We start from the raw sequence: 24639 nt of genomic DNA on the forward strand, positions 1-24639 counted from the left end.
CTTGCCTCTCCTCTTATGAGCTCACAGTTTCAAATATTCTAAGACTATCACGGATTGTTTGTGATTTTTAACAACCATTGTGATATAAGAAACATCAATTTTGGCGTTAATTTTAGTTTGATTAATAAATTATCCTTAGCCTTTACAACCTATCCTTAGCCTATCTCACAATTTGTGTATTAAATTTGTAAATATCCTGCATATTTAACGCGCGCACATACTTATAAATGTAAAAGATACATTTTCTTCTAATCGTGTAAAAAGTTAAACTCATACGCGTTGGTAAAAGTCAAATGTTGCATTATCTGTTTTTTTGTTGTTAAGGAGAAACGGTAGATTCAGCTTAAAAGTATAAACGGTTGACCTAATTCGCATTGAAGGGAGCTTAATACCTCGCGATCGTGGGTGGTCTTCTGACCGCAGCTTCCTCCGGTTCACGGTCCGTTGGAGGTTCTCTCGGTTGTGGATGGACCGGTGTTGGTGGTTGGGGTTGTCGTTCCTCCACCGTCGTTTCCGTCGTTCCCTGTGGTAAGTTCTTGTTCTGCTTCTTGATCCTGGAAATTTCGTCGTCCTCGCTGACTTGTCTCGCCATTGCCGTCGGTGCTATTCTAACTTGTACCTACACGTACGTACGAAAGGGATCAACAAGGCTTGACTTGTTTTTATTCCAAAACATTTTCATTGCCATTTTATTTTTTCTTTTTTTTTTTCAAGCCCAGGATTGCGCGTTTTATTTCTGATTAATTCGCGTTGAGTCAAATTCAACATCGAAGAAAATTTTGTTTGTGTTTCACCTTCCGTTCGATCGTTTGAAATTCTAAACCTGAATTAGGCTAACCTGAGGTTTGGGTGTTTGAGGTTGAGCAGGTTGAGTGGATTCCTCTTTCTTTCTCTTGCCAGCTCTCTCGCATTCCTGAAGCTTTTTCATAACCCGAGGTGAATCCGTCAAACGGAAAATACCGGACAATGGTCCTCGCGCGGCATCCTCTGTGTCTAAAACTCGCTCTCGTAATCCTGATTCCTGTGGAGTCGACGTGAATCTAACTGTCGATCTCGAATCCCCATCGGAATCGTCGCCGTCCCGATGCCTCATAAAACGACTTCTATAACGTGATTTATTCCTCGGTGTATCGTACTCGGGTGCATCGTATCTAAAATTTCATTGGCTTTATGAAAATCATATGCAAATTTTTTATCTAATAAATTATTATACGTGTGAAGTATTGTAAATATTGTTATTTCAAATGATATTTATCATGCTATCGTATAATATAATAAATAATTTTAATCATAATTATTATAATATTAAATCAGTGAAACACAATCTAATTGCTCTACACGTAACACTTGGATCATCAATATGCCCCCAACAAAAAAATAAGAAAATAAGAAAGTCATTACAATTTGCCTTTTTTCTACAAAATTTACGAACAATTTTATAATTTGACCGGCAGCTAAAATCATATTTGTTTGCGACCATTATGGATAGTGCATCGCTATGCTATTAATTATGCGGTTGGCAAAATTTGTAACAACAATTTCTTACAATCTTTTTATAATATTTCGAAACGAGATGGTCGATAGGTTCGTTTAATAGAATTTGATCGCACTGGTGATGAAACTTCACATATGAATCCCATGTGAAAAGAGCTGGCAACGTGAATAACGTTAATATAACGTGGATGCTGCTGCTACTTGCTTGTTCTCGCGGCTTTTAATTTACATTCTGACGAGGCCATTTAATATAACGGCCCTGTTGGCAACGGTCTAACCACGCGAATTACATTAAAACGCTAACAATTAAACGCTCTACGTTACATTGTCGTTACGTGGGGTTGATGCGACGACATTTTAACGAGAGTTTGTTCTTTTTTTTTTTCTTCTGATATAACTATAATAAAAGAAAGTGTAATATCGGTGATAAAAAAATTGAAACGAGTGACATAGTTAATTTTTACATCGATGATAACGATAAATAAAAACAAAAAATTATAGAAAGAAGGAAGACGAATAACGATAGGAAAGATACGTAGAAAAGTCGAATGAAGAGGTACGCGAGCGTATTTATAACTTATGCTGGAACAGATATGTGGGACACTCTGAAAAATATACTCTCTCGAGCGGCACTTGGCAATGGACCAACGTAATTCCCGTCCGGGCTTAAATACATTTTTTACGAAGCCACGTTCTAGTTAAGTATTTCTCTTCTTCGTGAAATATCCTGTATGTATACACTAACACGGTTAGATATACCTACATTATACGCTTATGTATATGCACAGTATAATAAAAAGAAAAGAAAAGAAAAAATGAGAGAGAGAAAGGTATTAATTTCATCGATGATAGAGATTAAGTGTTCTATGATTTATGATCAGAACGATTTATAATATCTTTCTCTCTTTCAGTCTGTCTGTCTATTGGCAGGATCGGAGAATGGACGATAATTACTCGTATTCAGGAACATATCGATTCCTGGCTAGTCGTTCCTCTTCTTGCTGTCGATACTGCGAGGCTAGACGATGATCGCTCTTACTTCTCATAAGTCCAGGAGAACCTCCTGGCGGTGCTAAACTGCTCGAACTACCTAGCAATCCTCCACTTCCGCTTTCCGGTTTGATGTTAAGCTCTCCGTAACCGGCCACGTGAAGAACCAATTGGTTCGGATCATGGGCCATCATGAAACGTACTCTTCTACTATAATCTCCGGCCTCGTATTCGAAATTTCTGAAATTGTTATAACTACTGTTAATATTTTCAAACTTTATTGTAATATTATAGTCGTTATTTATAAAAATTACTTTTGTATAGCTTGCTGAGAGATATTGTTCGGATTTTTAACACGTTGACTGTCGTGTAACACGACCAATAGTAAAAATGCATAATTAGAGTAAATATCGATACCGATAAATTTTTAGATAATACCATTATTTTTATAAATGTTTGAAGAAAATAATGATATATAGAACATGCAAAAATAATTTTATAATCACAAGAAAAATATGCATGAGATTTTTTCTGTACGTAATTGTTTGATAAAATGCAATCTTTATCATCAGAACATTTCGCTACATATATCATTAACTTCATCCTAAATTCGGGAATTAAAATATTTTTCGAGTTACTTATTTGTATAACATCATTTTATTTATAACACAAGAAATCAGTAAAGCTTTATTGCCAATTTCCTGTAATATTTTATAGTTTTTTGCAGTGGTTTGCAAGCAGTCATTTGATCAGACAAATCAACTATAGATTTCCATAAATTATAATCGACTATCATTTTTGGACAGTTTAAAACAAACAACCAATAATGATGAAAATGGTCTACAGTGTCTCGAGGGTCACCGGTGACTTTACTATAAATAATGCATTAAACACAATTATACAACTTCCTTTATCAGTTGTAAAAAAAATTTCAACAAAATATGCATCCGATAATAAAAAATTCATATAAGCGTGACAGGCAAATTATGTGAAAAACGCGCGGCAGTCAACGTGTTAATAGGAAAAATAGTTCAATTGTTTATTGAGATTATAAAATATTCAACATTTTGAATATATAAAATACTATTATAATTAATTTTAATATAAATTGTTTAGAATGATTAGAAGACGCAAAACGGATGTTTAGAAGAATTTGAAGAGTAGAAACAAACCTGATGAATTCGACGGTACGTAGAAAGAGTTCTTTAGTATCGAGAAGTTCCGAATCGTCCCAAGGAACATTCTCATTGATGTGAGCTTCTGCCAAATCGCAGTTGCTTTGAATGTTAGCGATTTCCAATTCGAGATTCTCTTTGAGTTGTATCAGACCACGTAGTTCAGTACCTAAGTACCGGTCGACCTCGTTGCGTAGATATTCCGTTCGGTCTTTTAAAGCTTTGCTCAAACGTCTATAAATCTCGTCGACTTCCTCAGCAACCGCAGCACAATTAGTTTGGAGACCCAACGTATTTTTTTCGACCAATGCCAGGGCATCTTGTAACCTGTGGAGACCTCTTCGAACCTACAAAATCAAAAAAACAAATTTTTACTAATAACAAGAAAAATAATTGTCAATTTTTCAAGGCCACTATCATACATCTTTCATCATAAAAATAAAATTTGAAAGATTTTCTTGCCATAACAAAAAAAATAAATATTCATCCATAAAAAAATTAAATACTGAAATGTACAAATTTTTTTAGATTTTTTTTCAGCTTACACAAGTTTTTAGAATCGATTGATTGCTATACCAATTCCACGGATAACCGAGCGTGTCTTCATTTATTTTTAGAAATGTGAATTTGATTTGAATTCGATAGGTTGTATATGAACCTACACGTATGCACACACACACACACACACACACACACACACACACACACAGCAATATTTACATTGCTCTGTTGTTTTCTTGATCGAAATGTCTCTCGTTCTACGAGGTAACCTAACGCTCACCGTTCTCGAAGATGACGTAAAAGAAAGTTCTGGTTCGTATCTCGGTTCGTAAGGCACAACACTGTTTCAGTCGACGATGGAGTGAGTTCTACATTTAGATCATCCATAGTCCGTTTCACTTTGCAACGTATATGAAAGGATATTTGTTTTTCACTCGTAGAAAATTCCTAGAGGATTGCTTGAACGCGCATAATCATTATCGTGCCATTCATGGATCGCAACCACTTCAAATTAATTCCAAGGTATAATGTAATAAATTATTTCATGATCTAAATAATCTTTGTTGTTTGCTTAATTGTACAAAATTAAGGTTGTTTAACATTAATTACGTTTATATATTGTTTCGTTATTTAATTATTAATTAAATATTATTGTTTATTTAATTACCCCGAAAATGGTTTATTCAATGTTTCAAGATTGTAATATTGGATGCAATATTTTTTTGTTTTAATTGAAAGTAATAAAACGAAAGTAACTGGAATTCTATTTTCGTTTCTCAATGTATTAATTGGATTTTTTCTTTTTTTTTACATAGCTGAACGAATATGCAAACGTATGGGCAACTTATTTGGCGAAGAAAGGTGACATTACTCGTAGAAAAACAATGCCTTACGGAGAGAATGTTTACATTGTTTACAAGAGGGATGTTAGTCGATCAGGAGCCGTCATCGAGGCAGTTGATTCTTGGTGAGTTTCATGTCAGATTATTTTTCTACTTTAATTATTGAAATTGTAGTTATTTAATATTCTAACAAGACGTCTTATCATTTACATAAAACAATTTTGTTTAAAACAGAAACAATTTAAAGACAAATGTAATACAAACTTTTGACTTATACATTTATTTTATTGATCATCATCGAAATTATTATGATTATTTAAAACGGATGATCAATTTGGTTAAAAATTAATTCAAAAGATGCGCAATTAATGAATTGTTATGAATAGGTACGAGGAAAATAAATATTACAAATACGGAGAATCTCAAGCAGATAATTTAAAGGCGGTACGTCATTTTACGCAGCTGGTATGGAAGAGTACGAAATTTATGGGATTCGGAATGGTCATTTCTCCAACCGGACAGATCTATATTGTTTGCAACTACGATCCTCCAGGTAATGTCAAAAACGAATTCGCTGAAAATGTGTTACCACCGAAGGAACAAGAACAGGAAAAGAAGAAGGAGATAGAAGAGGAGGAGGAGGAAGAGGAGGAGGAGGAAGAGGAGGAGGAGGAAGAGGAGGAGGAAGAAGAGGAGAAAGAGGAGGAAGAGGAGAAGAGGGTAAGTCGACAGGAGATTTTCCTTCTCAAACGAGTCTTCATAAAATACACGTGCGAGAACGAAGCTTTGTGTAGTACCTACGAGCATCCTCCTTTTAACTCCCTTTAACCATAAGTTTTTCTTCTTTTCTATTTTCTTTTATTTTCTTTCTTTCCTTCTTTCTTTTTTTAACATTATTCCCACTTTACCAGTCGCTCCGCGAAAAGAAGTTTCAGGATGGCCCCGTTTAAAGTACCAACAGTATGTTACTTTCACCAAGCGTACGTGAAAATAGAATTTACGTTATACATCACTTTATTCGCGGATATACTTTTCTACCTATTTAGCCGGAATTTCCCATATTCTGCAATGCGGTATAACTCGTATAACTTCCTTTACACATCCATTCGTTGTGTCCTTTATTATTGTATTTCGCGTACATCTGTTTTTTCTCGAGAAAAATAAGACAACAAAATTACTTTATCCGCGTTACGACGTGTAATGTTTCTTAATGTTTATCACCTGGAAAATGTGATATATAACCTAGTATATTTTTCAGCCGTTACTTTTTGTCCTTTTTTTTTTTTATAATCGAGGAATAATACGTAAGCGTATTTAGAAATTTATTTTTAATGTATTGCGTATGTCAAAGTCAGAAATATTTATACTATTAGATATGATCGTTATTTTAGGAAGAAAGTGAAATTTTGAATTAGTATATTTTAGTAATAAAATTAAACAAAATAATAGAAATGTTGAATGAAAATAATCATGATTCAGGAAAGGTATATATAGTTCTGTCGATATTTCGTTGTCCATGTATACGATGACGTACTTTGAAACAAACAGAATGTCGAGGTCCGCATTAGGCAATTCGAGATTAAATTCTATCCACGATTCTGTTCGAGCATTCGAGAAGCATCGCGAAAAACTTGGACGTATCGCAAATTTTGACGTTGCAATTTTAGACGTCCTCCAAAAGTCTTGGCAAAATTTTGACGAGATATACCACGATTTCGTTCTTAATGATTTCGTATAAATCGAGCTTTATTTCCTGATCGATTTATTTTGAATTTATCACATTACCACCAAATTATTACATTTTATTTATTTTCTTGGTAGAAGTCATGTAGAGTAAATTGCAAAATATTCGTGAAGTACGATTGCAAAAAATATATTTCGTTTGATTTTTATTTAAAATCATCATTATTTAGTTTAAATATTAAATTAGAAAATTTTATTAGTATTGCAGAGTTATTTAAAAGATTACTGGATTAGGATGAAAATCTAATGGATTTAAAACAAAATTTTCTAACCATCTAAAATAATAATTTTAGAAATGATGACGATAATCTAAAAATAGAATTTTTGCGTGCATCTAAAATAACATTTTAGAATAAAAAATTTCTTGAATTAATTCAAAGTATAAAATGTAATTATTTATAAATATAAATTGACGAGAGAGAGATGAATATAATTGATGAAATGGATACAAATATATATATATATATATACCTGCGAGTTGATACGCGTAATTTCCCGTCTGAGGATATCCATATGCGCGTCCTTGCACTCAGGACAACATTTCTTCTCACAATGGACGCAGAGGGAACAATAGCTCTTTTCGGAGCAGACACCACATCGTTCCATAGTCTGACCACTGGTTGGATCTGGTAATTCCCCGGTGATCTCTATGTGTAACTCCAAAAATCGTTGTAGCGTCACGTTGGTGGGAAAGGCTTGAACACCCTGCTCAGTGGTAACGGAGATTAGCATTAACGATCGGAACTTATGTACTATTTCATTGGGTAACGTTTTATCGAATTTACTATCTATTTACGTACATATGTAGTTGTCTGTAAAATAAACGTTTGCTAATGGATTTTTCACAAAGTTTTATCCAAATCTTTCCAGAATTTTTAACGTAAAGTTCGATTATCTATAAGTTCTCTTTGAAGTACCGTAATTTATCTCGAATATTTTCTATCACTTAATACGAATAGAAGTCAAAGTAATTTCGATTATCTCGAATATTTCTTATTTATGTCGGTAGACCAATCAACGTGAAACTGTCTTTTTTATATCATTCGTTTAGAAAATAATTATTTACTATTTTATAATAACAAAAAAGAATTATTATTTTTAGTTAAAAAAAATAATCACTAGCAATAACTTCATAAATGTTTTCAAAATGAAAATTTTTCTAGCATACAATTTGTTCTTTGTCAGATATAAGAATGATGAAAAAATCTTTGAGAAAAATAATAGAAATGATGACGAAGTATATAAACGTTGATATTATTTTCTCTTGTATTTGCGTTATGATGGAATATCTGGGTGAAAAGGATTTTATTTGCATCGGTGCGATAAAGTTCGACGAGCGTAAAACACCTGCTCGCGAGAGTATACTCGCCATGCGAAATCAGATTAATAACCCGCTTTGACGGCTTAATGGTATAGATCGTAGCATCGACACGGTATATCGATAGTGATCGGTAGGAGGCTCTTGTGCGGTTTGCCGAAACACTTTTTGACGGCTCGTTCAAAATGTCCGAGTTTAGATCGACAGAACAGCTTTTTAAATCCCCTTTTCTTTTTCATCCTCCATTTCCACTTTCTCATAATTCTTCCTTTCTTTTCATTACATTTCATTTCGTCTGGTCTGGTCTGGTCTAGTTTCATCTCGTTTCATTTCCTTTTGTTTCATCTCGTTTTATTATTAGAAAACAACGTTATTGCATTAACATGATAAATCAGAAAAAAGAAAATTTAATGAAATTTCTAAAATTTTGTACTAATTAAATATACAACATTTTTTATTCTTCTTTTCTCATTTATTTTATTTCTAAATATCATGTGTGCACGAGAGATATTAAAATTTAATAATATTTGAAAATGTAAAAGTGTTGATGAAATACTCGTGAATCGATTTAATTGAATGAAAGAAATATTTTACTTTATTTTAATATCAATTTGTCTTATTAGAATCTCAAGTTTTGAATCATTTTAACGTCAGTAAAAATTCGAGAAAATGCAAAAATTTCGTAATTATTTACTTCTATATTCACGTATAATAATCAAGGTATGCAATAACACGAGATACAAATTAGCATATATTATTCACCCTACTCACGGAGTAGAGACTTTGATATTTATCAGAACACACTATCCATTCTCTTTCTCTCTTTTCCTTTCGAAAGGAAAGAGAGAGAAAAAGAGAAATTAAATATATTTATTCCCAAAGCTAATTGCAATAATCGCGTAAGTTTAATTACGTTTCCAGATAGAGAGTCCTCTTGTAAAGTAATTAATAAGTGTTCACGTTGATTGGTAATTAAAGTATGAGAGTCATTTAACCCAATTATCCGAGTTAGTGAACAGCGATTACGTTTAAATGGCGATGTTAACGTTAACATGATCAAACTGGTTTAGCCAAAATCGATACCTACACATACACACGTACATATTTGTACGATGTATATGAAAATGAAGATTTTTGGTATTTAGAAAATCTCATAGAATTTCATTATTTAAACGATCTTTAAAAAAAGAAAGAGAGAGAAAATAAGAGATAGACATGTAACGAAGAGATAAGATAGAATCGTAATCGATGTTTACTTTGAAAGCGCAATTATCGAAGAAGATATCGAATCGATATAGGATTACCTTGGTAAAGCTCAGCTTCGAACGGCCTTTCCGATCGGAATTTTCGTTCGGGCAATATGCCAACGTTCGTTTTAACGACTCAACTGTATCTCGATCGAACGAATTGCTTTTTTTTGAATACTAAGCTCGTAATAAAATATGTTGGTCATTGGTGTATGGATGCATCTATTTACGTACCCTTCAAGCATTAACACATTTCTACTAAATCAATTTTATTTTTTTTTTCAAATTATTATTATACCGAGTATTGGAATATGAGAAATGTTTTATAATTAATTCAAAATCAATTTCTTTATTCGTATTATTTCAATTCGTTTAGATAAATTTCGATAAATTTTATTTTATGTATGTATATACACCAACACCAACGAATTGATTTATTTTTCTATCGAGTTTTCTTTTTTATTTAAAGGCATATTATTCAAATCGATGACGTAGATACAGAACAAAAATTGTATAGTTTACAAATATTTACTTACAATTATAGAAAGTGTATTGGTTGATCAAAAAGTACTACCTGAATTTTTCTAATATTTATAAATACTTAAATGAAGAAAGAATATACATAAAAATAAAAAAAGAAATAAAATAACACTAAAGTAAATAACACCATAGTGTATTTTATTATAAGAAAAATTATTATTGAACAAATAATTGAAATATATTTCTTACTTTAAAATATAATTATTTGACCATTTTGGACATTTTTGTACGAAGTAAAATAATTTTGACCGGTATTGTATGTATCCATTATATACTTATAAAGTTATCTAGGTGTATAAGCTTACCTGATAAGGTATACGATGTTCGGCACGACATTCCGGACATTTGACCTGTCGACGAACATAATCGACCAGGCCATCCATGCACGGTTCCATGCAAAAGCTGTGCTGGCATGGTAAAAGCTTTGGGTTTCTGTAACGGTCCAGGCATATCGCGCACGTTAGCAGTTGCTCGAACTGCTCCATGCCTGTAAAATAAGAACACTATAGTTTTCCTCAGTAAAGCTCATCCTAGCACGGATCACGAGAGACTGCACTCTGCTTGTTTGCAACCCACGGAGGGAAGAAAACTCTCCTCCGATGCGCATCCGATACTATTTTAATACCGAATCAGAATGCAGTGTCATGTAGTTTAACAAATAATACGTCTTCCCACTTCGCGACAATTCCATTTCTCCCTTTTTTCTTCTTTTTTTATCTTTTTCTTCGTTTTTATTTCTTTGTTTTATTTTTTTATTCTCGCTTGTCGCCAAAAAAAGATTCGTTCAGTTACGTGAAATGTGAATTGGGCCAAGCCGAAAAGAAACCAACCCCTGACAATAAAAAACTAATCCTATAATTTTTCTGATTGTTCTTTTTTTTTTTTTCTCAGTAAAGAAAATTCTTAACATGTCGATTGTTACTCAAATTTTACATGTTTTATTATAGGGGTTCAATTATAACATTAGGTATGAAGAAATATAGTAATATTGGTCACAAATGATCCTCGCGGCCTTGTTGAAAGAAGAAAGAAGTTAACATTTTAACATAAGATAAATTTTATATTAAGTCTATTTAATTGTATTTTTGTGCTGATAAACTAAAAGAAATTTGAAAAAATAGTAATTATACTATATATCATTAAAAAAGAATAAATATTAAAATTAAATTTCTTCAATTTTAGATCACTGAAGATAGATCAATTTTCTGCAAAGCTTGTCCCAATTATAATTTCAAGCTGCACTAAGATGAAATAAATAATTAACGTTTTTTTCTTAATCATTATTATCCAACAAAATTATTCCACTTAATGTAAAACTTTAATTTTCAATAACTAATATCATTAAATTATTATTTTAAAGCATAAATCCCCTGACACATTTTGGTTAATAGTTTCATCATATTAACGACGTGAGTAAGATGTAGTATATGATGGAAAGGAAAGTTTGTCATCGTTAATAAATAGTTTATGCTTGAAGACCGTAATGCAATCCTACACACGCATACATTTTATCTAGATATATGTACACTTATATACAAAGATTAGATATGTATAGGTGAATGTGAGACGAATTACGGGTTCATATCGTGCCAAAGTAAATCTTTGAAGGAATATATATGTATATAAGTATATACAATCCATATATAGAAACATGTTCTCATCTAAACGAGTGGGTCTAAGAGTAAAGTCAAATCTAATCCTTGACTAGATAATGAATAATTCTAACAAGAGATCCCTATGACGTTTGTACATTTGGTCCTCTTTTAATCTTCTCTTGCTTGTCTTATTCCCCCGTTCTTTCTAAACATAAGCCAAATAAAAGACACCAATACAATATCAAGATCTTATTCTTCTTCATCATTATCATTCGCAAAGTCGTTGCACTTCTATTTTCAGGTACGATGCATCAGCGAAGTTAAGTTAGTAGTTTAGAGTTTTCTGTCTCTGTCTCTGTCTTTCTGTCTGTCTGTCTCCGTTTCTCTCTCAACGTGCTTGAGAACTCGAAGGGCGTACTTCCAAAGTTCTTGAATTGCAAATTAGACCTCGTGGAACATTCGTTGAACAATTAGACTACGTTGGGCTAAGAAGTTTGTCTTCGGATTCGACATCAAAGTGTGCACCCTATTCACCGCCGAACGATCAGCTTCTAAAGCCTTTTGATAACAATTTACATTATGTTTAGTGATTGGAACCGCTTTATCGATATACCTACGACAGAAACTGAATAAGGATGAATGTAAGAAGAGAGAGAGAAAGAAAGAGAGAAAATAAAATTTATAAGATGCATCATTTTCAGAATAAATAAATAATTATACTTATTTTTATAGAGAGAGCATTGTATACGAGATTCCGCCTAGTTAATACCTAGCTGGTTCCAAGCCCAGATAAAAGGAGGGTTCGAGGGTGAGGCTAGCAACCTACCCTCGGTAAAAACAATAAAGCGCTCTCGGAAATAGCAATAAAAGCTATAACAGGACGAAGTCCTAGTAAAAAGAAGAAGAAGAAGAAGAAGTATACGATCTGATTATATTTTCATCAAATTTACATAGTACTATCTCTCTCTAATAGTTAGATTTAACAAAACAAAAATCTTAATCTTTTTAATCGCACAGATACGAACTCTAGATAGGTTGGTTGTTGAATGGACGACATTTATGTGGTAGTAACAAAAGGGTTAAAAATCATTTCATATGAATAATATTTTTTTTAAATATATACTCGACATATTTATTTTATTCGGTACATAAATAAAATTATTAAATATTTTAATTAAATTTATATATAGTAGTATCTATAATAATAAAAATTCTCTTTAAAATATTTTTAATATTCGTTCCGCAGGAAATAAAGTTTCTTAAAGGGACAAATTGTTGTCAGATATATGGAAGAAAAGTTTCGTTTCCCAATTAGTCTTCGGGATGATTCGTAAAATTAAAATAGTTGTATTTAAAAATGACTATCACGTAGTCTCTCATCAATGAAGAATTTGAAGTTTCACGGTAGGAGGGGTGAGGTTGTGGAGAGGGTCGAATATAAAAAAAAGAAGACACGTTCGAAATATAAATTGTCCGACTTTTCGTATAGGAACTTCCCAATCAGATTCGATCTTTTCTCTGATTGCACGATCTCTTGGACTTATTTCAGGTTCGACCTCGTGAAAACCATCCGGCGTTGGTTTTATTTGTCGTCCCAAAGCGACGGACGACGCACGAAATCGACGCCGACGCCGACGCAAACGTTTCTTCTATCGTCGTCACGAAATACGTTTCGTCTGTCCGAATTTAACCTTTCCGGTTCGTCGGAAGTCACCAACGTGTGCTCGAAACCTAAACGTATTTGTTTTTTTTTCTAGACGACAATTTCTTTTTTTCTGTATTTTAATATATATTATTTTATTTATTAATATTTTGTGTTAAATTTATCGCTTCCGGTTCGTGGAACGTTCATTCAAATCATAAATACGTTTTTTATTTTGGGTTTTATTTATTAATACATCGAGAGATTGCAAAACGTTCGAAATTTCACAAAGTGTTGGTCGAAGAGATTACTCTTTGTTCGTCACGTTTCAAACGTTAAGTTTTCGGATATCTGCGTCCTTTGTTTCGAGACAATGCTTCTGTTTGATGGAAAATTACAAATGGATTTTCCGGCCAAGCTTCTTGGCATCTCCTGGAACGAACATTTGTCGCTGATCCATCAGTTACCTTTTACTCTGCTACGACCGGACATTTATTAATAGTCTTGTACGAGAGTCGAATAACTACAAGGTCCGTGTTAAATCTTTCAGAACAAAACACGAATTGGGAAATTTTCTCCAAAGTATATATATAAACGATATGATTTTCTTTGAAATTTTATTTTCTAAAATATCTTCGAACAAACCGAATTCAATTAAGATTTACGTGAAACCATTTATTCAAATCGATTGACAATAATTGTAAGCTTAATTATGAAGCTGATAGAAAAATAAAAAAAATAAACAGAGAAAAAAATTCTCTAAAAAAAGGGGAAAAAGAAGTGATAGAAAAATAAGTCGCGTTAAAGTAACGTACAGCTGATAGGATCGAGAAGTCTAGTTGATTTTAACTATCCGATGTAGTTGATATATTTTCTTGTTAGGAACGGTGTGTTCCTGACGGCAAAGGTCGTTTTGACGATTGGAAGGAGCCAAGGGTCAGAATGGTAAAAATAGCCGACAAATTAGGTGCTATTGTTACCGTCAAACGTTCCACTTGTTGATCTCTAAGACAAATGCTTTTTTTTCTTTCTTTCTTTCTTGCTTGCTTGCTTGCTTTCTTTCCTTTCTGAACTCCGATAAAGAAAACGACCACAAACATTGTTCGGGTATGAAATATTGTAATGCCTTTTGCAACAAGCTGTTAACGATGTATATTTCTCAGGTTTCTTAATCGAGAACAAGTTTATAACGCGTTCGAGTTATTTCCGTAACAACGGAAATGTAAATTTACATTGTTCGAGGAAAATTAGCAAGCGATCCACACAGGGTAGCATTGATGCGGAGAAAATTCATTCTCGTTTGGGAGGTAATTGGGGCTGGAAGAGGGGAATTAGAAGGAAGGAAGGAAGGAAGGAAGGAAGGAAGAAAAGCATGAAGATATGAAGGGTGGTAGAGAATTTGAGAGATTATACGAGAAATGAGTAAGTTAAACTTAATTATAAAGTCTAATCGATAAATATTTTATTAGCCTTTCGTATTTCTCTCTTGTAATATTTTCTCATCCCCTTTACATTGATAAATTTTTATTCAGGCCGAAATTAGATACTTTCTTACGTGTTCTTTCGTATTTACAAATTGCTTATGTCGAAATTATTTTCTTCTTCTTTCTTTGAATGTATTTCTTAATTGCGACATGAATTAAATAATGACTGCCTTCCACAAGCACCTAACTATAATACTTAAATATATGCTTTTTAAAATTAGCTACTTAAAAAATTCATTTTCCAGTGGTTAATTATTATATTAAAGAGAGAAAAAAAATAAACATCCGTTTTTATGAAAAATTTTTCCTTGTTTTATTTTTACCATAATACAAAGAATTACCTATGTAATTGTTTAGCAAACGACTTTATGAAAATGTTCAGGACGTGAATTTTGTATTTCTCTCTCTCTCTCCCTCTCTGTTTCATTTATTTTTGTTCTCTTTTTATTTGGACCAACATAAAAGGTCCTTTATTCCTTTATCCTCAAGGGTGAACGCACGTCAGGTGTCGCGTTATGCACTCTCAACAAGGAAGGACCGTTTTTACTTATCCCGTACTCGTTGCTCACGTTGCTCTTTTCTCTCGAGGGAAATACAACCACGAAGAGATTTTTCCTCTGGGCACTGTGTTGTACTTACTACAAAGAATGACCTTGGCTGTTGTGCCTTCTACTGCAACCACGACTATAATACTCATCTCTCTCTCTTTCTTTTTTTTTTTTTCTTTATACACGTTGGATTACAAATTATTTTCTTTGACGCTTTCCTCCTCTTCGTCTTCTTCCTCTTGTTAGTTTTTTAACTTCCCCCTTTTCTCCTTCTTCCCTCTCTTTCTCTCGAAACATCACAAAGATCACTAAAGTTGTTCATACTCGTGAAAGTTGAACGTACGAAAAGAGAAGGAAAGAAAGGAAGAGAGAAAAAAAGTAGTGGTAGTGGTAGGTATGAGTGTTGGGAATCGAGTGGGGAAGGTTTAAGGTGGGTGGTGCTGCCTTTATGCCGGATGATCTGGAAGAGCAGAGAAAACGAAGGAATTTCTTTTCCAACCGCGTTGCCGTCCGCCAACGTCAAACGGCGCATACTAAAATAGTCACGTGGTATTCCAATTTCGTGGCCTGTCTTCAACCTTACCAAACCTTTTCTTCCTTTCTTCTCTCATTCCTTTTCTTTCTTTTCGCTCTCTCTCTCTCTTTCCTTTTCTTTATTTTTCTCAACGCAAGCATTAGCAGTCATCAAGTTTCCTACCCCAAACTTTTATTTACATATTATGAAATTTAGATTAAATTAAGGGCAGGTTAAGGGTGGCTTTCTTATTTCTTTCATTAAAATCCTCTAGTCGTACTATTTCTTTCTTTTCATTTTTCTTTTTTTTTTTGGATGATAGGGTGATTCAGCATTTTTCCCTTTGTTTTAGTTTCTTCTCTTGTTTCACCTTTTTCTTTTTCCTCTCTTCCTCTTGCTTTTTATTTCTTTCTCTTTAGGAGAGAGAAAGAGTCTGCGGTTTGTTTAAATCGTTGAGTACTTTTATCTTTTTTCCCTCTCTTTCTCTTTTTTATTCTATTTTTCTTGTTCATTTTTTTTCCTCGAGTAGGTACATTGCTGTAGATTAAGAGAAACGTTTAAGAACAATGGAAAGGGGAAGAGTTCTTTAAGCTTTCGTGGACTTTCGTTGTAGGACGATAGTTTTTTTTATCGTTTTCTGCTTTTTTACTCTTTTCTCGTATTTTTATTCTTTTTATTTGAATGCTTGAACTTATAAATTGTTCATTCACGAGAATAACCTGATTTTATATCAATTTCTTTTAACAACTTTTTAACGCGCTTAAAAATGTTATTTGTATTATCAGTACTGTGTGAAATGATTAATTATAGTTAAAAAAATATTAGAACAACAATTATAAGATTTATTTTGGTCCGAAATTTTGTGTTAAATGAAAATGTGATACCCTCTCCCCACGCCTCCTATATTTTGATTTTGTATTTCAAGTGATAAAAATATTTTGGATCGATAAATCATTAGAGGCTTGAGAAAGGATGAATAGAATTGTAGGTGAAAGCTAATTGCGCGTACATACCCGTTGTTCTGTTTGTCCTATACGGTTCCTTGTTCAAACTAAACCCACCACCACTAGTACCGGCACCAGGACGCTTTGTCTGAGGGATTCAGGACCGAGATTCGAGCTCGTAGAACGTATACAAACTATCGATTCGCAAATTTGTACAAAGGGAGACTCGTACAAGGTTCGGTGTTGTATACAAGCGAAGTTTAGAATAAGGCGAAGGGTAATGTCGACAATTAGAAATTTTTGTTTGCGTTTAATTGACAAATGTATCAAAAATAAATCGTGCGATTATTGAAATCGTTTAATGTAAATTTCGTTTATTTGAATTCGAATAAAGAATTTTAGGATCTTTTAGGAAAAAAATGAACGATACTCGTAGAGATAGCAGCGTTCTGAACACCACAAGGTGTCTCGTCGTAGTTTCTCTGGAATCGATCGAAGGATCCAGTATACTGACACTTTTCCGACGTCACCGGGCAGACTCTTACGCTCGTGCTGGCTGTGCTATACTTAGATATGGAACCTTCGATTTCCGGCGGCTCGTTTACGACGCACTCTTATCTTTTTAGTTGAAATCATAAGATAAAGCACGATTTCAAAGAAACATCTCGAAATAATTTTATTTAACCTTCAATTTTTCTTTTTTTTAATTTAATTTCATTTTTATCCGTCTTCTTTATATGCATATAACATGTAATAATATTAATAATTATTAAAGATTTATTTCGTATACGATATAAATCATCATCGTTTTACATCATTATTTTTCAGTGAGAAATAATTTTTTTTATTACATTTTTTACTTTTTTTTTCTATTAAGAAATCATTTAAGGATCATTATTAAATATCTACAAATGCTTTAAAGTTCAGGGATAATTTTCAAACACAATCGAAAATTGAAAATTTAACTTTCCATTTGTATAGTTTAAAATCAGTATTCGCATAAATTTATATATTTTTTGATCTTAAATTTTGCCTATAAAAATTTTAAAGCGAAAGATTTTACGGTCGCTGCAGATACGCCTTAGAATAAAGGTATTTTGTTCTATCTAATTTGCGAATAATATCGTATTCTCGGAAGTAGTAAAATATAAATCATATTTGTAAAGTTCTATCGACAATATGTATGTATGTGTTCTTTTATGTGAAAAGCACGAACGAGAGAAGGAAGCCCAGATAGATGATAAATACATACGTAATGCGAATATATGGGGATAGTCGTTTCGAATTCTGAAAAGGGCATACACTATTCTCTGTTGTAACAAGTCTAACATATCTGGAGATAACTTTATAGAATGAGTATTTCTACGACGGTTAATTTTATGTGTTATTCTTGTATAACTGTGATTTATTATCGAGAAGGAGGAAAACTTAAAACGTTAGACTAGTGCTGGAAAATATATTATAGCAATATCATTCATTCGGTATAATTATTACTTGATAATAATACACAAAAAATTATATATTTAATATATTATTATTGCATTATTTTTATACTAGTAATTAAAGAATATATTTTAATCTTAAAATCAAGGTCAACAAATGAATAGTAAAGTATACGTTTCATTGTAATTCTTTCTTTTTATTTAAGAGAAAGAAAGGAAGAGTTTGAAAGGAGATTCGAGGATAATGAGGATAATTATTTTTCTATTGAATATATGATCGTGATATGTATCGGTCATGTATTTAGTTGATAGTGATTGGTGCGAGTTCACGCTCGATCTGGCCGAGGGCCAAACCTTTTGAGGATCAATACCATCTACAGAATGTTACGAGCTGGATGATCGAAACGTTGCAGGCAACGTAATGCTTTTTCTCTCTTTATATATTTTTTATTTTTTATTTTTTCCTCTCCCTTTCTTTCCCTTTTCCCTTTTTTCCTATAAATTTAGATGGCATTCGCATTTTCCTGACACGTTTCCTGTATCGATCGAATATCTACGAAACTTCATACGAAAAGAGAAAGCTTCGAGAATGCATAAATATTTCATATCGCAACGTGAAAAACGTGAAATCAGGGAAAACGATTAGATTTTTTTATCTTCGCCATCGAAATTTAAACGCGTGATTTAAAGGGGAAGGTGAGGTAGGGGAAGATGGTGAAAACAATTATAGCTAATTTATTTAAATCCTAATAGGACTATACAAATTTATACTTGCTAATAAGTTCAATTTAATATCCTGTGGATGGGCAATAATTTTATTAATTTTTATCATTTTGCTATTATAATACAATTTGTAAAGTATATTATTATACTTTGTTATTTAGAGAGCATTTCAATCGCGTATAATTGATTTATCTTCAAAATTCGACAAATTTCTAAACTCTCGGGCATTTATGAAATAATATCCGTCAGTGTCATAGAACGAATGAATAACGGCGACCAACCAATATAGTTACAAAAAGGGGCTATTTTATTTTCTGGTAATATTAAACAAGGCAATTTTGAAATTCCATTCCTGGAAGAAAGAAGACTATTTCTAATACGCTTTTCCCTAAAGAAAATTGAAATTTTAGAATCGTTCGACCGATCAAAGTCGAACAGTCACGGATTTTCTACTATCGACGTTATGCAATAGTAATTGAAAAGTTTTCTTTCTCTCTCTTTCTCTCTCTTTTTCTATTATTTTTGATTCTATTTTATTTTTGTTCTCTTCTTCTTTTTGGTACAAGTTCCTTTTTAAAGTTTCGTGGGAAGTCGACACGCGAATTTCTCACGAGCCTTTTGCATGTCTTTCTTTCTCATTCTCTCGAGGCGGAATATTATTTTCTTCATCGTCGAGGAAAAATGAAAGAAGAGAATTTCAATATCGTATATGAAATAAGCGAAAGATTTTTAGTGAAACTTTTCTCCTTCGCCGTACACGATCATCGAGTCTTCCACGTTCCCGAATATTTTGACGAATTTTACGAAGGATACTTTTCTATTTTTTCTTTTTTATTTAAAAACTAAAAAACAAATTTCATAACGCATCATGAAATTTTCGATAGAAACAAAATAGAGAGATACTTTCATTGAACATTGTTATTTAAAATTATCGAAGAAAGTTCCTGCATAAAGCAAAGTTTTATTATTAACATCTTTTATACATACTTTTTATGTTAATTATACTTTCTTATAAAATTTGAAAAAAAGATTGGTCGACGGTATATGCACGAGTAGAGTAAATGTCACATTTTCTGCAAGTTTCACTCACATGGAAGCTCACGAGCATCGAATAAAATACGATATCATTAACTCTGCTTTATTATTCATTTTATTTCTTTTACCGCAATTATTATCTCCTCATATTTCTTTTGTCGTATGAAATTTAAAGTGGACAGACAGATAGACGGACAGACAGGCAGACAGACAGATGGATAGAAATGTAATACGAAGATTTAGTAAAAGCTTTATGCGAGTCATTAGCAGTTTCATTCGTCGATGTTGACGAATTCCAAAAGCTTCGTATCAGTTTTAATAATAATAATAATAATAGTAATAGTAATAATAGAAGTATCTCATTGATATCATCCAATCCTCCCTTTCATTATAAATTTACCGTTTATGGAAAATCGATCGAAAAATTCTTCTTCTCTCTTCCACAACCATCTAGCATACGATTACCATGGATTTGCGGGGATAAAATTAATCGCGTTTAAATAAAAATGAAATTGTACCTATCGGACATGGTTTTCAGTGATGCCACGCATGGTCGACGCGATAATGGAGTGATTGCGAATCGTTAACGAAATTGGAACGCGTCCATCCAAAATCGATCCATCCGTTAATCCTGATATTTACATTTTTATTCTAATTCTTCTTTAAAATATTCCGTGCCCATGGTTAGTTCAAATATGAATGTATTTATGTTGATCAGAATTTAGGTTATTTTTTCATCTCATTGAATATTTTTATTACAACAAATTATTTAGTAATAAACGTAAATGGTTATGTGGTATTATGATATTAACACTTGAGTGGTGCGTAGGCCACCGGTAGCCCACGTCATCTTTTTATTCAGAGGTTGCTGTAGCTGTTTTATATTAAATTAAATATGATGTATGATTCTATTAATTTAAATAGAAGTTTATCAACCCTTCCAATGATTACAAATTATTAGACCATTAAAAATAATGTGAAAGAAGAACAATAAATAAAATACACCCAATTTTTTGATCATTGAAAGTTCCATAACATTTTATATAACTTGGGCTAATTGTTACGTTAAATGAAGCAAAACACGTGGATCTTCGGGTTGTAAAATTGTTAATGCAAGTTCCGATTAGTAATTTAGAATTCTTCCGGTTCATTGACGATCATAGTCATTTTCAGGATAATATTAGAACTTCGAAAATATCCCACATTTGTACGAATTGATCGAAATAGGACAGTTCGTGTATATTTAATTATATCTCTTAGCTCCCGGAAGAACAGGAAAATCTTCTTTATCGACCGAGTAGTATTTGATTTGCTAACGAATTGGAAATAAATGTCAATTTCTGTATATAATTGTTCGATATAAAAATTACTATCGATTAATAATTAATAAAATACAAAATTAAACGAGATTGAAGAAAACAAAGAAAAGTATTTGCGTGAAACGATTATGTAATTCTATCCTCTCGTCGATGATATTTCATCATAGCCGATACCATTTATGGTTCATCGAACTACCAACGCGCCTGGGGTGTCACATATACACACACTTACTCTGCATACATACATATTATACAAAAAAGTATCACCATTTCGTACTCTAAATTAAAACGAAAATAAGAATGAACTTGAATGGGTGCATCGACCTTCCCAAATAAACAAAAAAAAATTCAGCAAGAATAAAAATAAAGCAAAAATAGGTGCGTACCGAGCTTATTTTCGGCTTCGAGACAGCTGAGAGAGACAGGTGAGAAAATTTCAGGAAATCCTCATTGATGCTGCGTGCGTGCGTGATTGCGAAATTATTGTTATATAAAAATAGATAAGGAAAAAGATAAAAAAAATAAAAAGGAAAAAAGTAAGAAACACAAATAAAAACAAATGATTAAAAACATGTAACTAAAAATTATAATTAATTATTGTATCGGTTTTTATTTATTTTTAATTATTCTCTCTGTCTCTCTCGAAATTTCTTTTTCTTCAATCTTCTTCTGAAAGGGTCGTAATTTCCGTGAATTTGATGCTCCTTTTTATGGTTTGGTTAACACTATACCGTGATCACTATACCGCGACTATAGGACGACTGTACTGTAACAGGGCGGCCGAAGAAACGGCGACAATCGCGTCTCTAGTTCGTCGTCTAAACTTAGCATCGGCACCTTTTGATTTTCCAGCACTCGCTTATTTTCAACGAGCATCTTAAAATAGAGCCTTAGAGTGAAACAGAGAAAGAAAGAGAGAGAATTAGTACTGGCATGTGAGAGGCCTTCGACTGAGATCTCCAGATTCTGGCCTGCTTTCTTCCAAACCCAAAATTGCACCACCCTGTCTTTTCTTTTCTCTCATTTCTCTTGTCGACGATGTTGCCTTAGAAAAAACAAGATATAGATAAATAGACCAAGATAGAACGATCAAGTTAAGGATAGAATGAAGAAGAAAGAAAGAGAAAGAGAAAGAGAGGGATCTCGAGCTTTTCCTTCGTCGGCAAAGCAGTTTTCTACCACTCCCAAGCTTCCCGTTCAGTCAATTTTACCGAGTGACACGTTAACGAAAGCTCTACTTTTTTCACAGAAAGTCGCGTCGATAAAAAACTTTGGTTAACGTTTACCGGAAGGTGGCTGTTAGCTTCTTGTCGTAAGAAAAGGTCCTTGCTTTTAAGCACGACAACGATTCAATGTTTGCACGCGTGCGTCAATAATGATAATTACCAATTTTTTAGAAAATAAGAGGGCTGAGAGGGAGAGCGAGAGAAAGTAGAAAAATTAAGAAGGTAAAACAATACGTCAAATGGTATTTATTCAAGAAATTGTTCTGTCAATCTGAATGATGCATCTATCCAATATACAATATATTTGATAATTTTGGAATCCAAGAATTTATATACTTTTTAATAGACAAAATTACGAAAGATTCCTAACGAGTATTTATCAATTTTTCTATTAATTTATTTCTCCAATACGATCTATTAAAAAAAAAGCAAACATATTCTTATAAAAAGTTAAATGAAAAAGCTAAACGGCAGTTCTACAGTTGATGAGAAATGTAATATGAAACGTTTCGTTCGAACGATTCCATATCAAAGCGAGTGATTGGAAAGTTGTTTCATTATAAATTCGCAAATATAAGTTGCGAAGTTTCGATTTAATAAACGTTCGTTTTTACATCGGAAATGAGAAAGAAAGAGAGAGAGAGAGAGAGAGAGAGAGAGAGAGAGAGAGAGATAAATATATAAAATAGTTATCATGGAAATATAATATTGCAGAGAAATGCGTAAAAAGATTAGACGAGTTTGACGAGGAGTAGGATAATTGCGATTAGGTATAGCAATTTCGTAAGTAATTTTATTCTCAGATTGTTGAACTGATTAGAAAAAGAATAATAAAAGCAAAAGAAAAAGAAAAAGAAAAAAATAACGTAAGAGAGTGTCTGAATAATTCAAGAGTTTGATTGAGAAGATGTAAAAATGATGCATCAAAGTTAGGCGCACACATACGCATATACAACTAAGAACGGGTAACAAGTTTATGTGAAAGAGAGAGAAAGAGAGAGGATGGATGAGGGAAAAGAAGTGGGTGGCAGAGGATACGAACTCTGACGTAAACTGACGAGGATGCTTCCTGACTTTGATGGTTGCTTCTTCTCTTTGGAGTGAATTTTTTTAAATGTAAAAGCGATAAGAAAATTCGCCTTAAGGGTTGGGGGAATTTAAGAGTGCGTCAGAGTTTGCTCTCTCTCTTTCTTTCTCTTTCGCTGTAGATTATCTTTAATATATATTATAATATCGGTGCATTAGGGACACCGTCAGGTGCTTGATGCGTTGCTAAACTAGCGACTTGCTTCCTTTGCACCAGCAAGAAAAAAAGTACGAGAGAACGGAAGGGTTCCTATGTTAAACGGAAGTGGTAAAAGATCCCGGCTGTTCTTTGCTCGAAATTGCCTTCCTCGGTAAAGACACTTTTTGCACCCTCGCTCCTGCTAATATCTTCTCTCGTTTCTGTAATTAACGCGTTAAGGGAGAAACACGGTGGAAGGAAAAAAAATGTCTATCGTGTTATGGGGTGCGTTTATTTACCGATTGTACGTATCTAACATCTTTACACATGTGTAAATTATTATTTGTATTTTACGTTTAACGAATCCAAAAGATTTCACTTAAAAAACAAAAACAAAATTCAGTGTATAATATTTTCTTTTTTTAATATGTTCTTCTAATTAAAGAGACCCAAAACATTGTATTTTAAAATTACGAATACAAATACACACACACAACAATAATTAGGAATTAATTTATAATTTAATTCGAATATATAATGTGAATAACGAATAGAAATTTGTTAAAGAAATAAACGAAATAGAATTGTTATCGAAGAAGTTTGGTTATATTTAGGCGAGCAATTTGAATGACCGGACAAGAATCGACGCGGCAGACATTTTTTGTTTATTTTACGAATAAAAGAGAGAAAGCAAGGGAGTATGTGGTGGAAGGAGAATAAAGCACATTTTCTCATGGAAAAAGAAGCAGTATCTCGAAACGATGGACTCGCTTTCTTGAAAAGAAACACGTCCACGGTTAGACTTTTTGAAAAGATCTTTGAAAAGCAGCTGGCTTTCATTTTCTCCGCCTTCATCGAGAGATATTTTGCGAATAGCTTCTCGACAAATGCATCGGTCGGTTGTGCTATTGTTGTTGCCATCTCCTATCTATCCATCCATCCATCCATACCTCTTATAGATGAGACTAACGCTTCGTAAGTTCACAGACGAGGAAGTACTATCTTTCAAGAAACATACATAACTATTTTCCTTCTTTGCTCTTAGTTTTCCTCTCTGTCTATTTCTCTCTCTCTCTCTCTCTCTCTCTCTCT

At 32.8% G+C, this 24639-nt stretch overlaps 1 protein-coding gene across 1 annotated transcript in view; it reads right to left on the minus strand.

Moving 5' to 3' along the window:
- LOC106784408 overlaps positions 1–24639 on the minus strand; it is a 54622-nt gene that overhangs the window by 15449 nt on the left and 14534 nt on the right. The window contains 6 exon segments of the mRNA XM_014743896.1: positions 393–619; positions 839–1151; positions 2449–2724; positions 3657–4006; positions 7217–7450; positions 10156–10337. Of these exon segments, the coding sequence (XP_014599382.1) occupies positions 393–619; positions 839–1151; positions 2449–2724; positions 3657–4006; positions 7217–7450; positions 10156–10335 (1580 nt within the window). The 5' untranslated portion in view covers positions 10336–10337.

The sequence above is a fragment of the Polistes canadensis genome, unplaced genomic scaffold (assembly GCF_001313835.1).
Source record: "Polistes canadensis isolate GaletaPanama2010 unplaced genomic scaffold, ASM131383v1 scaffold_34, whole genome shotgun sequence".
In the NCBI taxonomy this organism is placed as follows: domain Eukaryota; kingdom Metazoa; phylum Arthropoda; class Insecta; order Hymenoptera; family Vespidae; genus Polistes; species Polistes canadensis.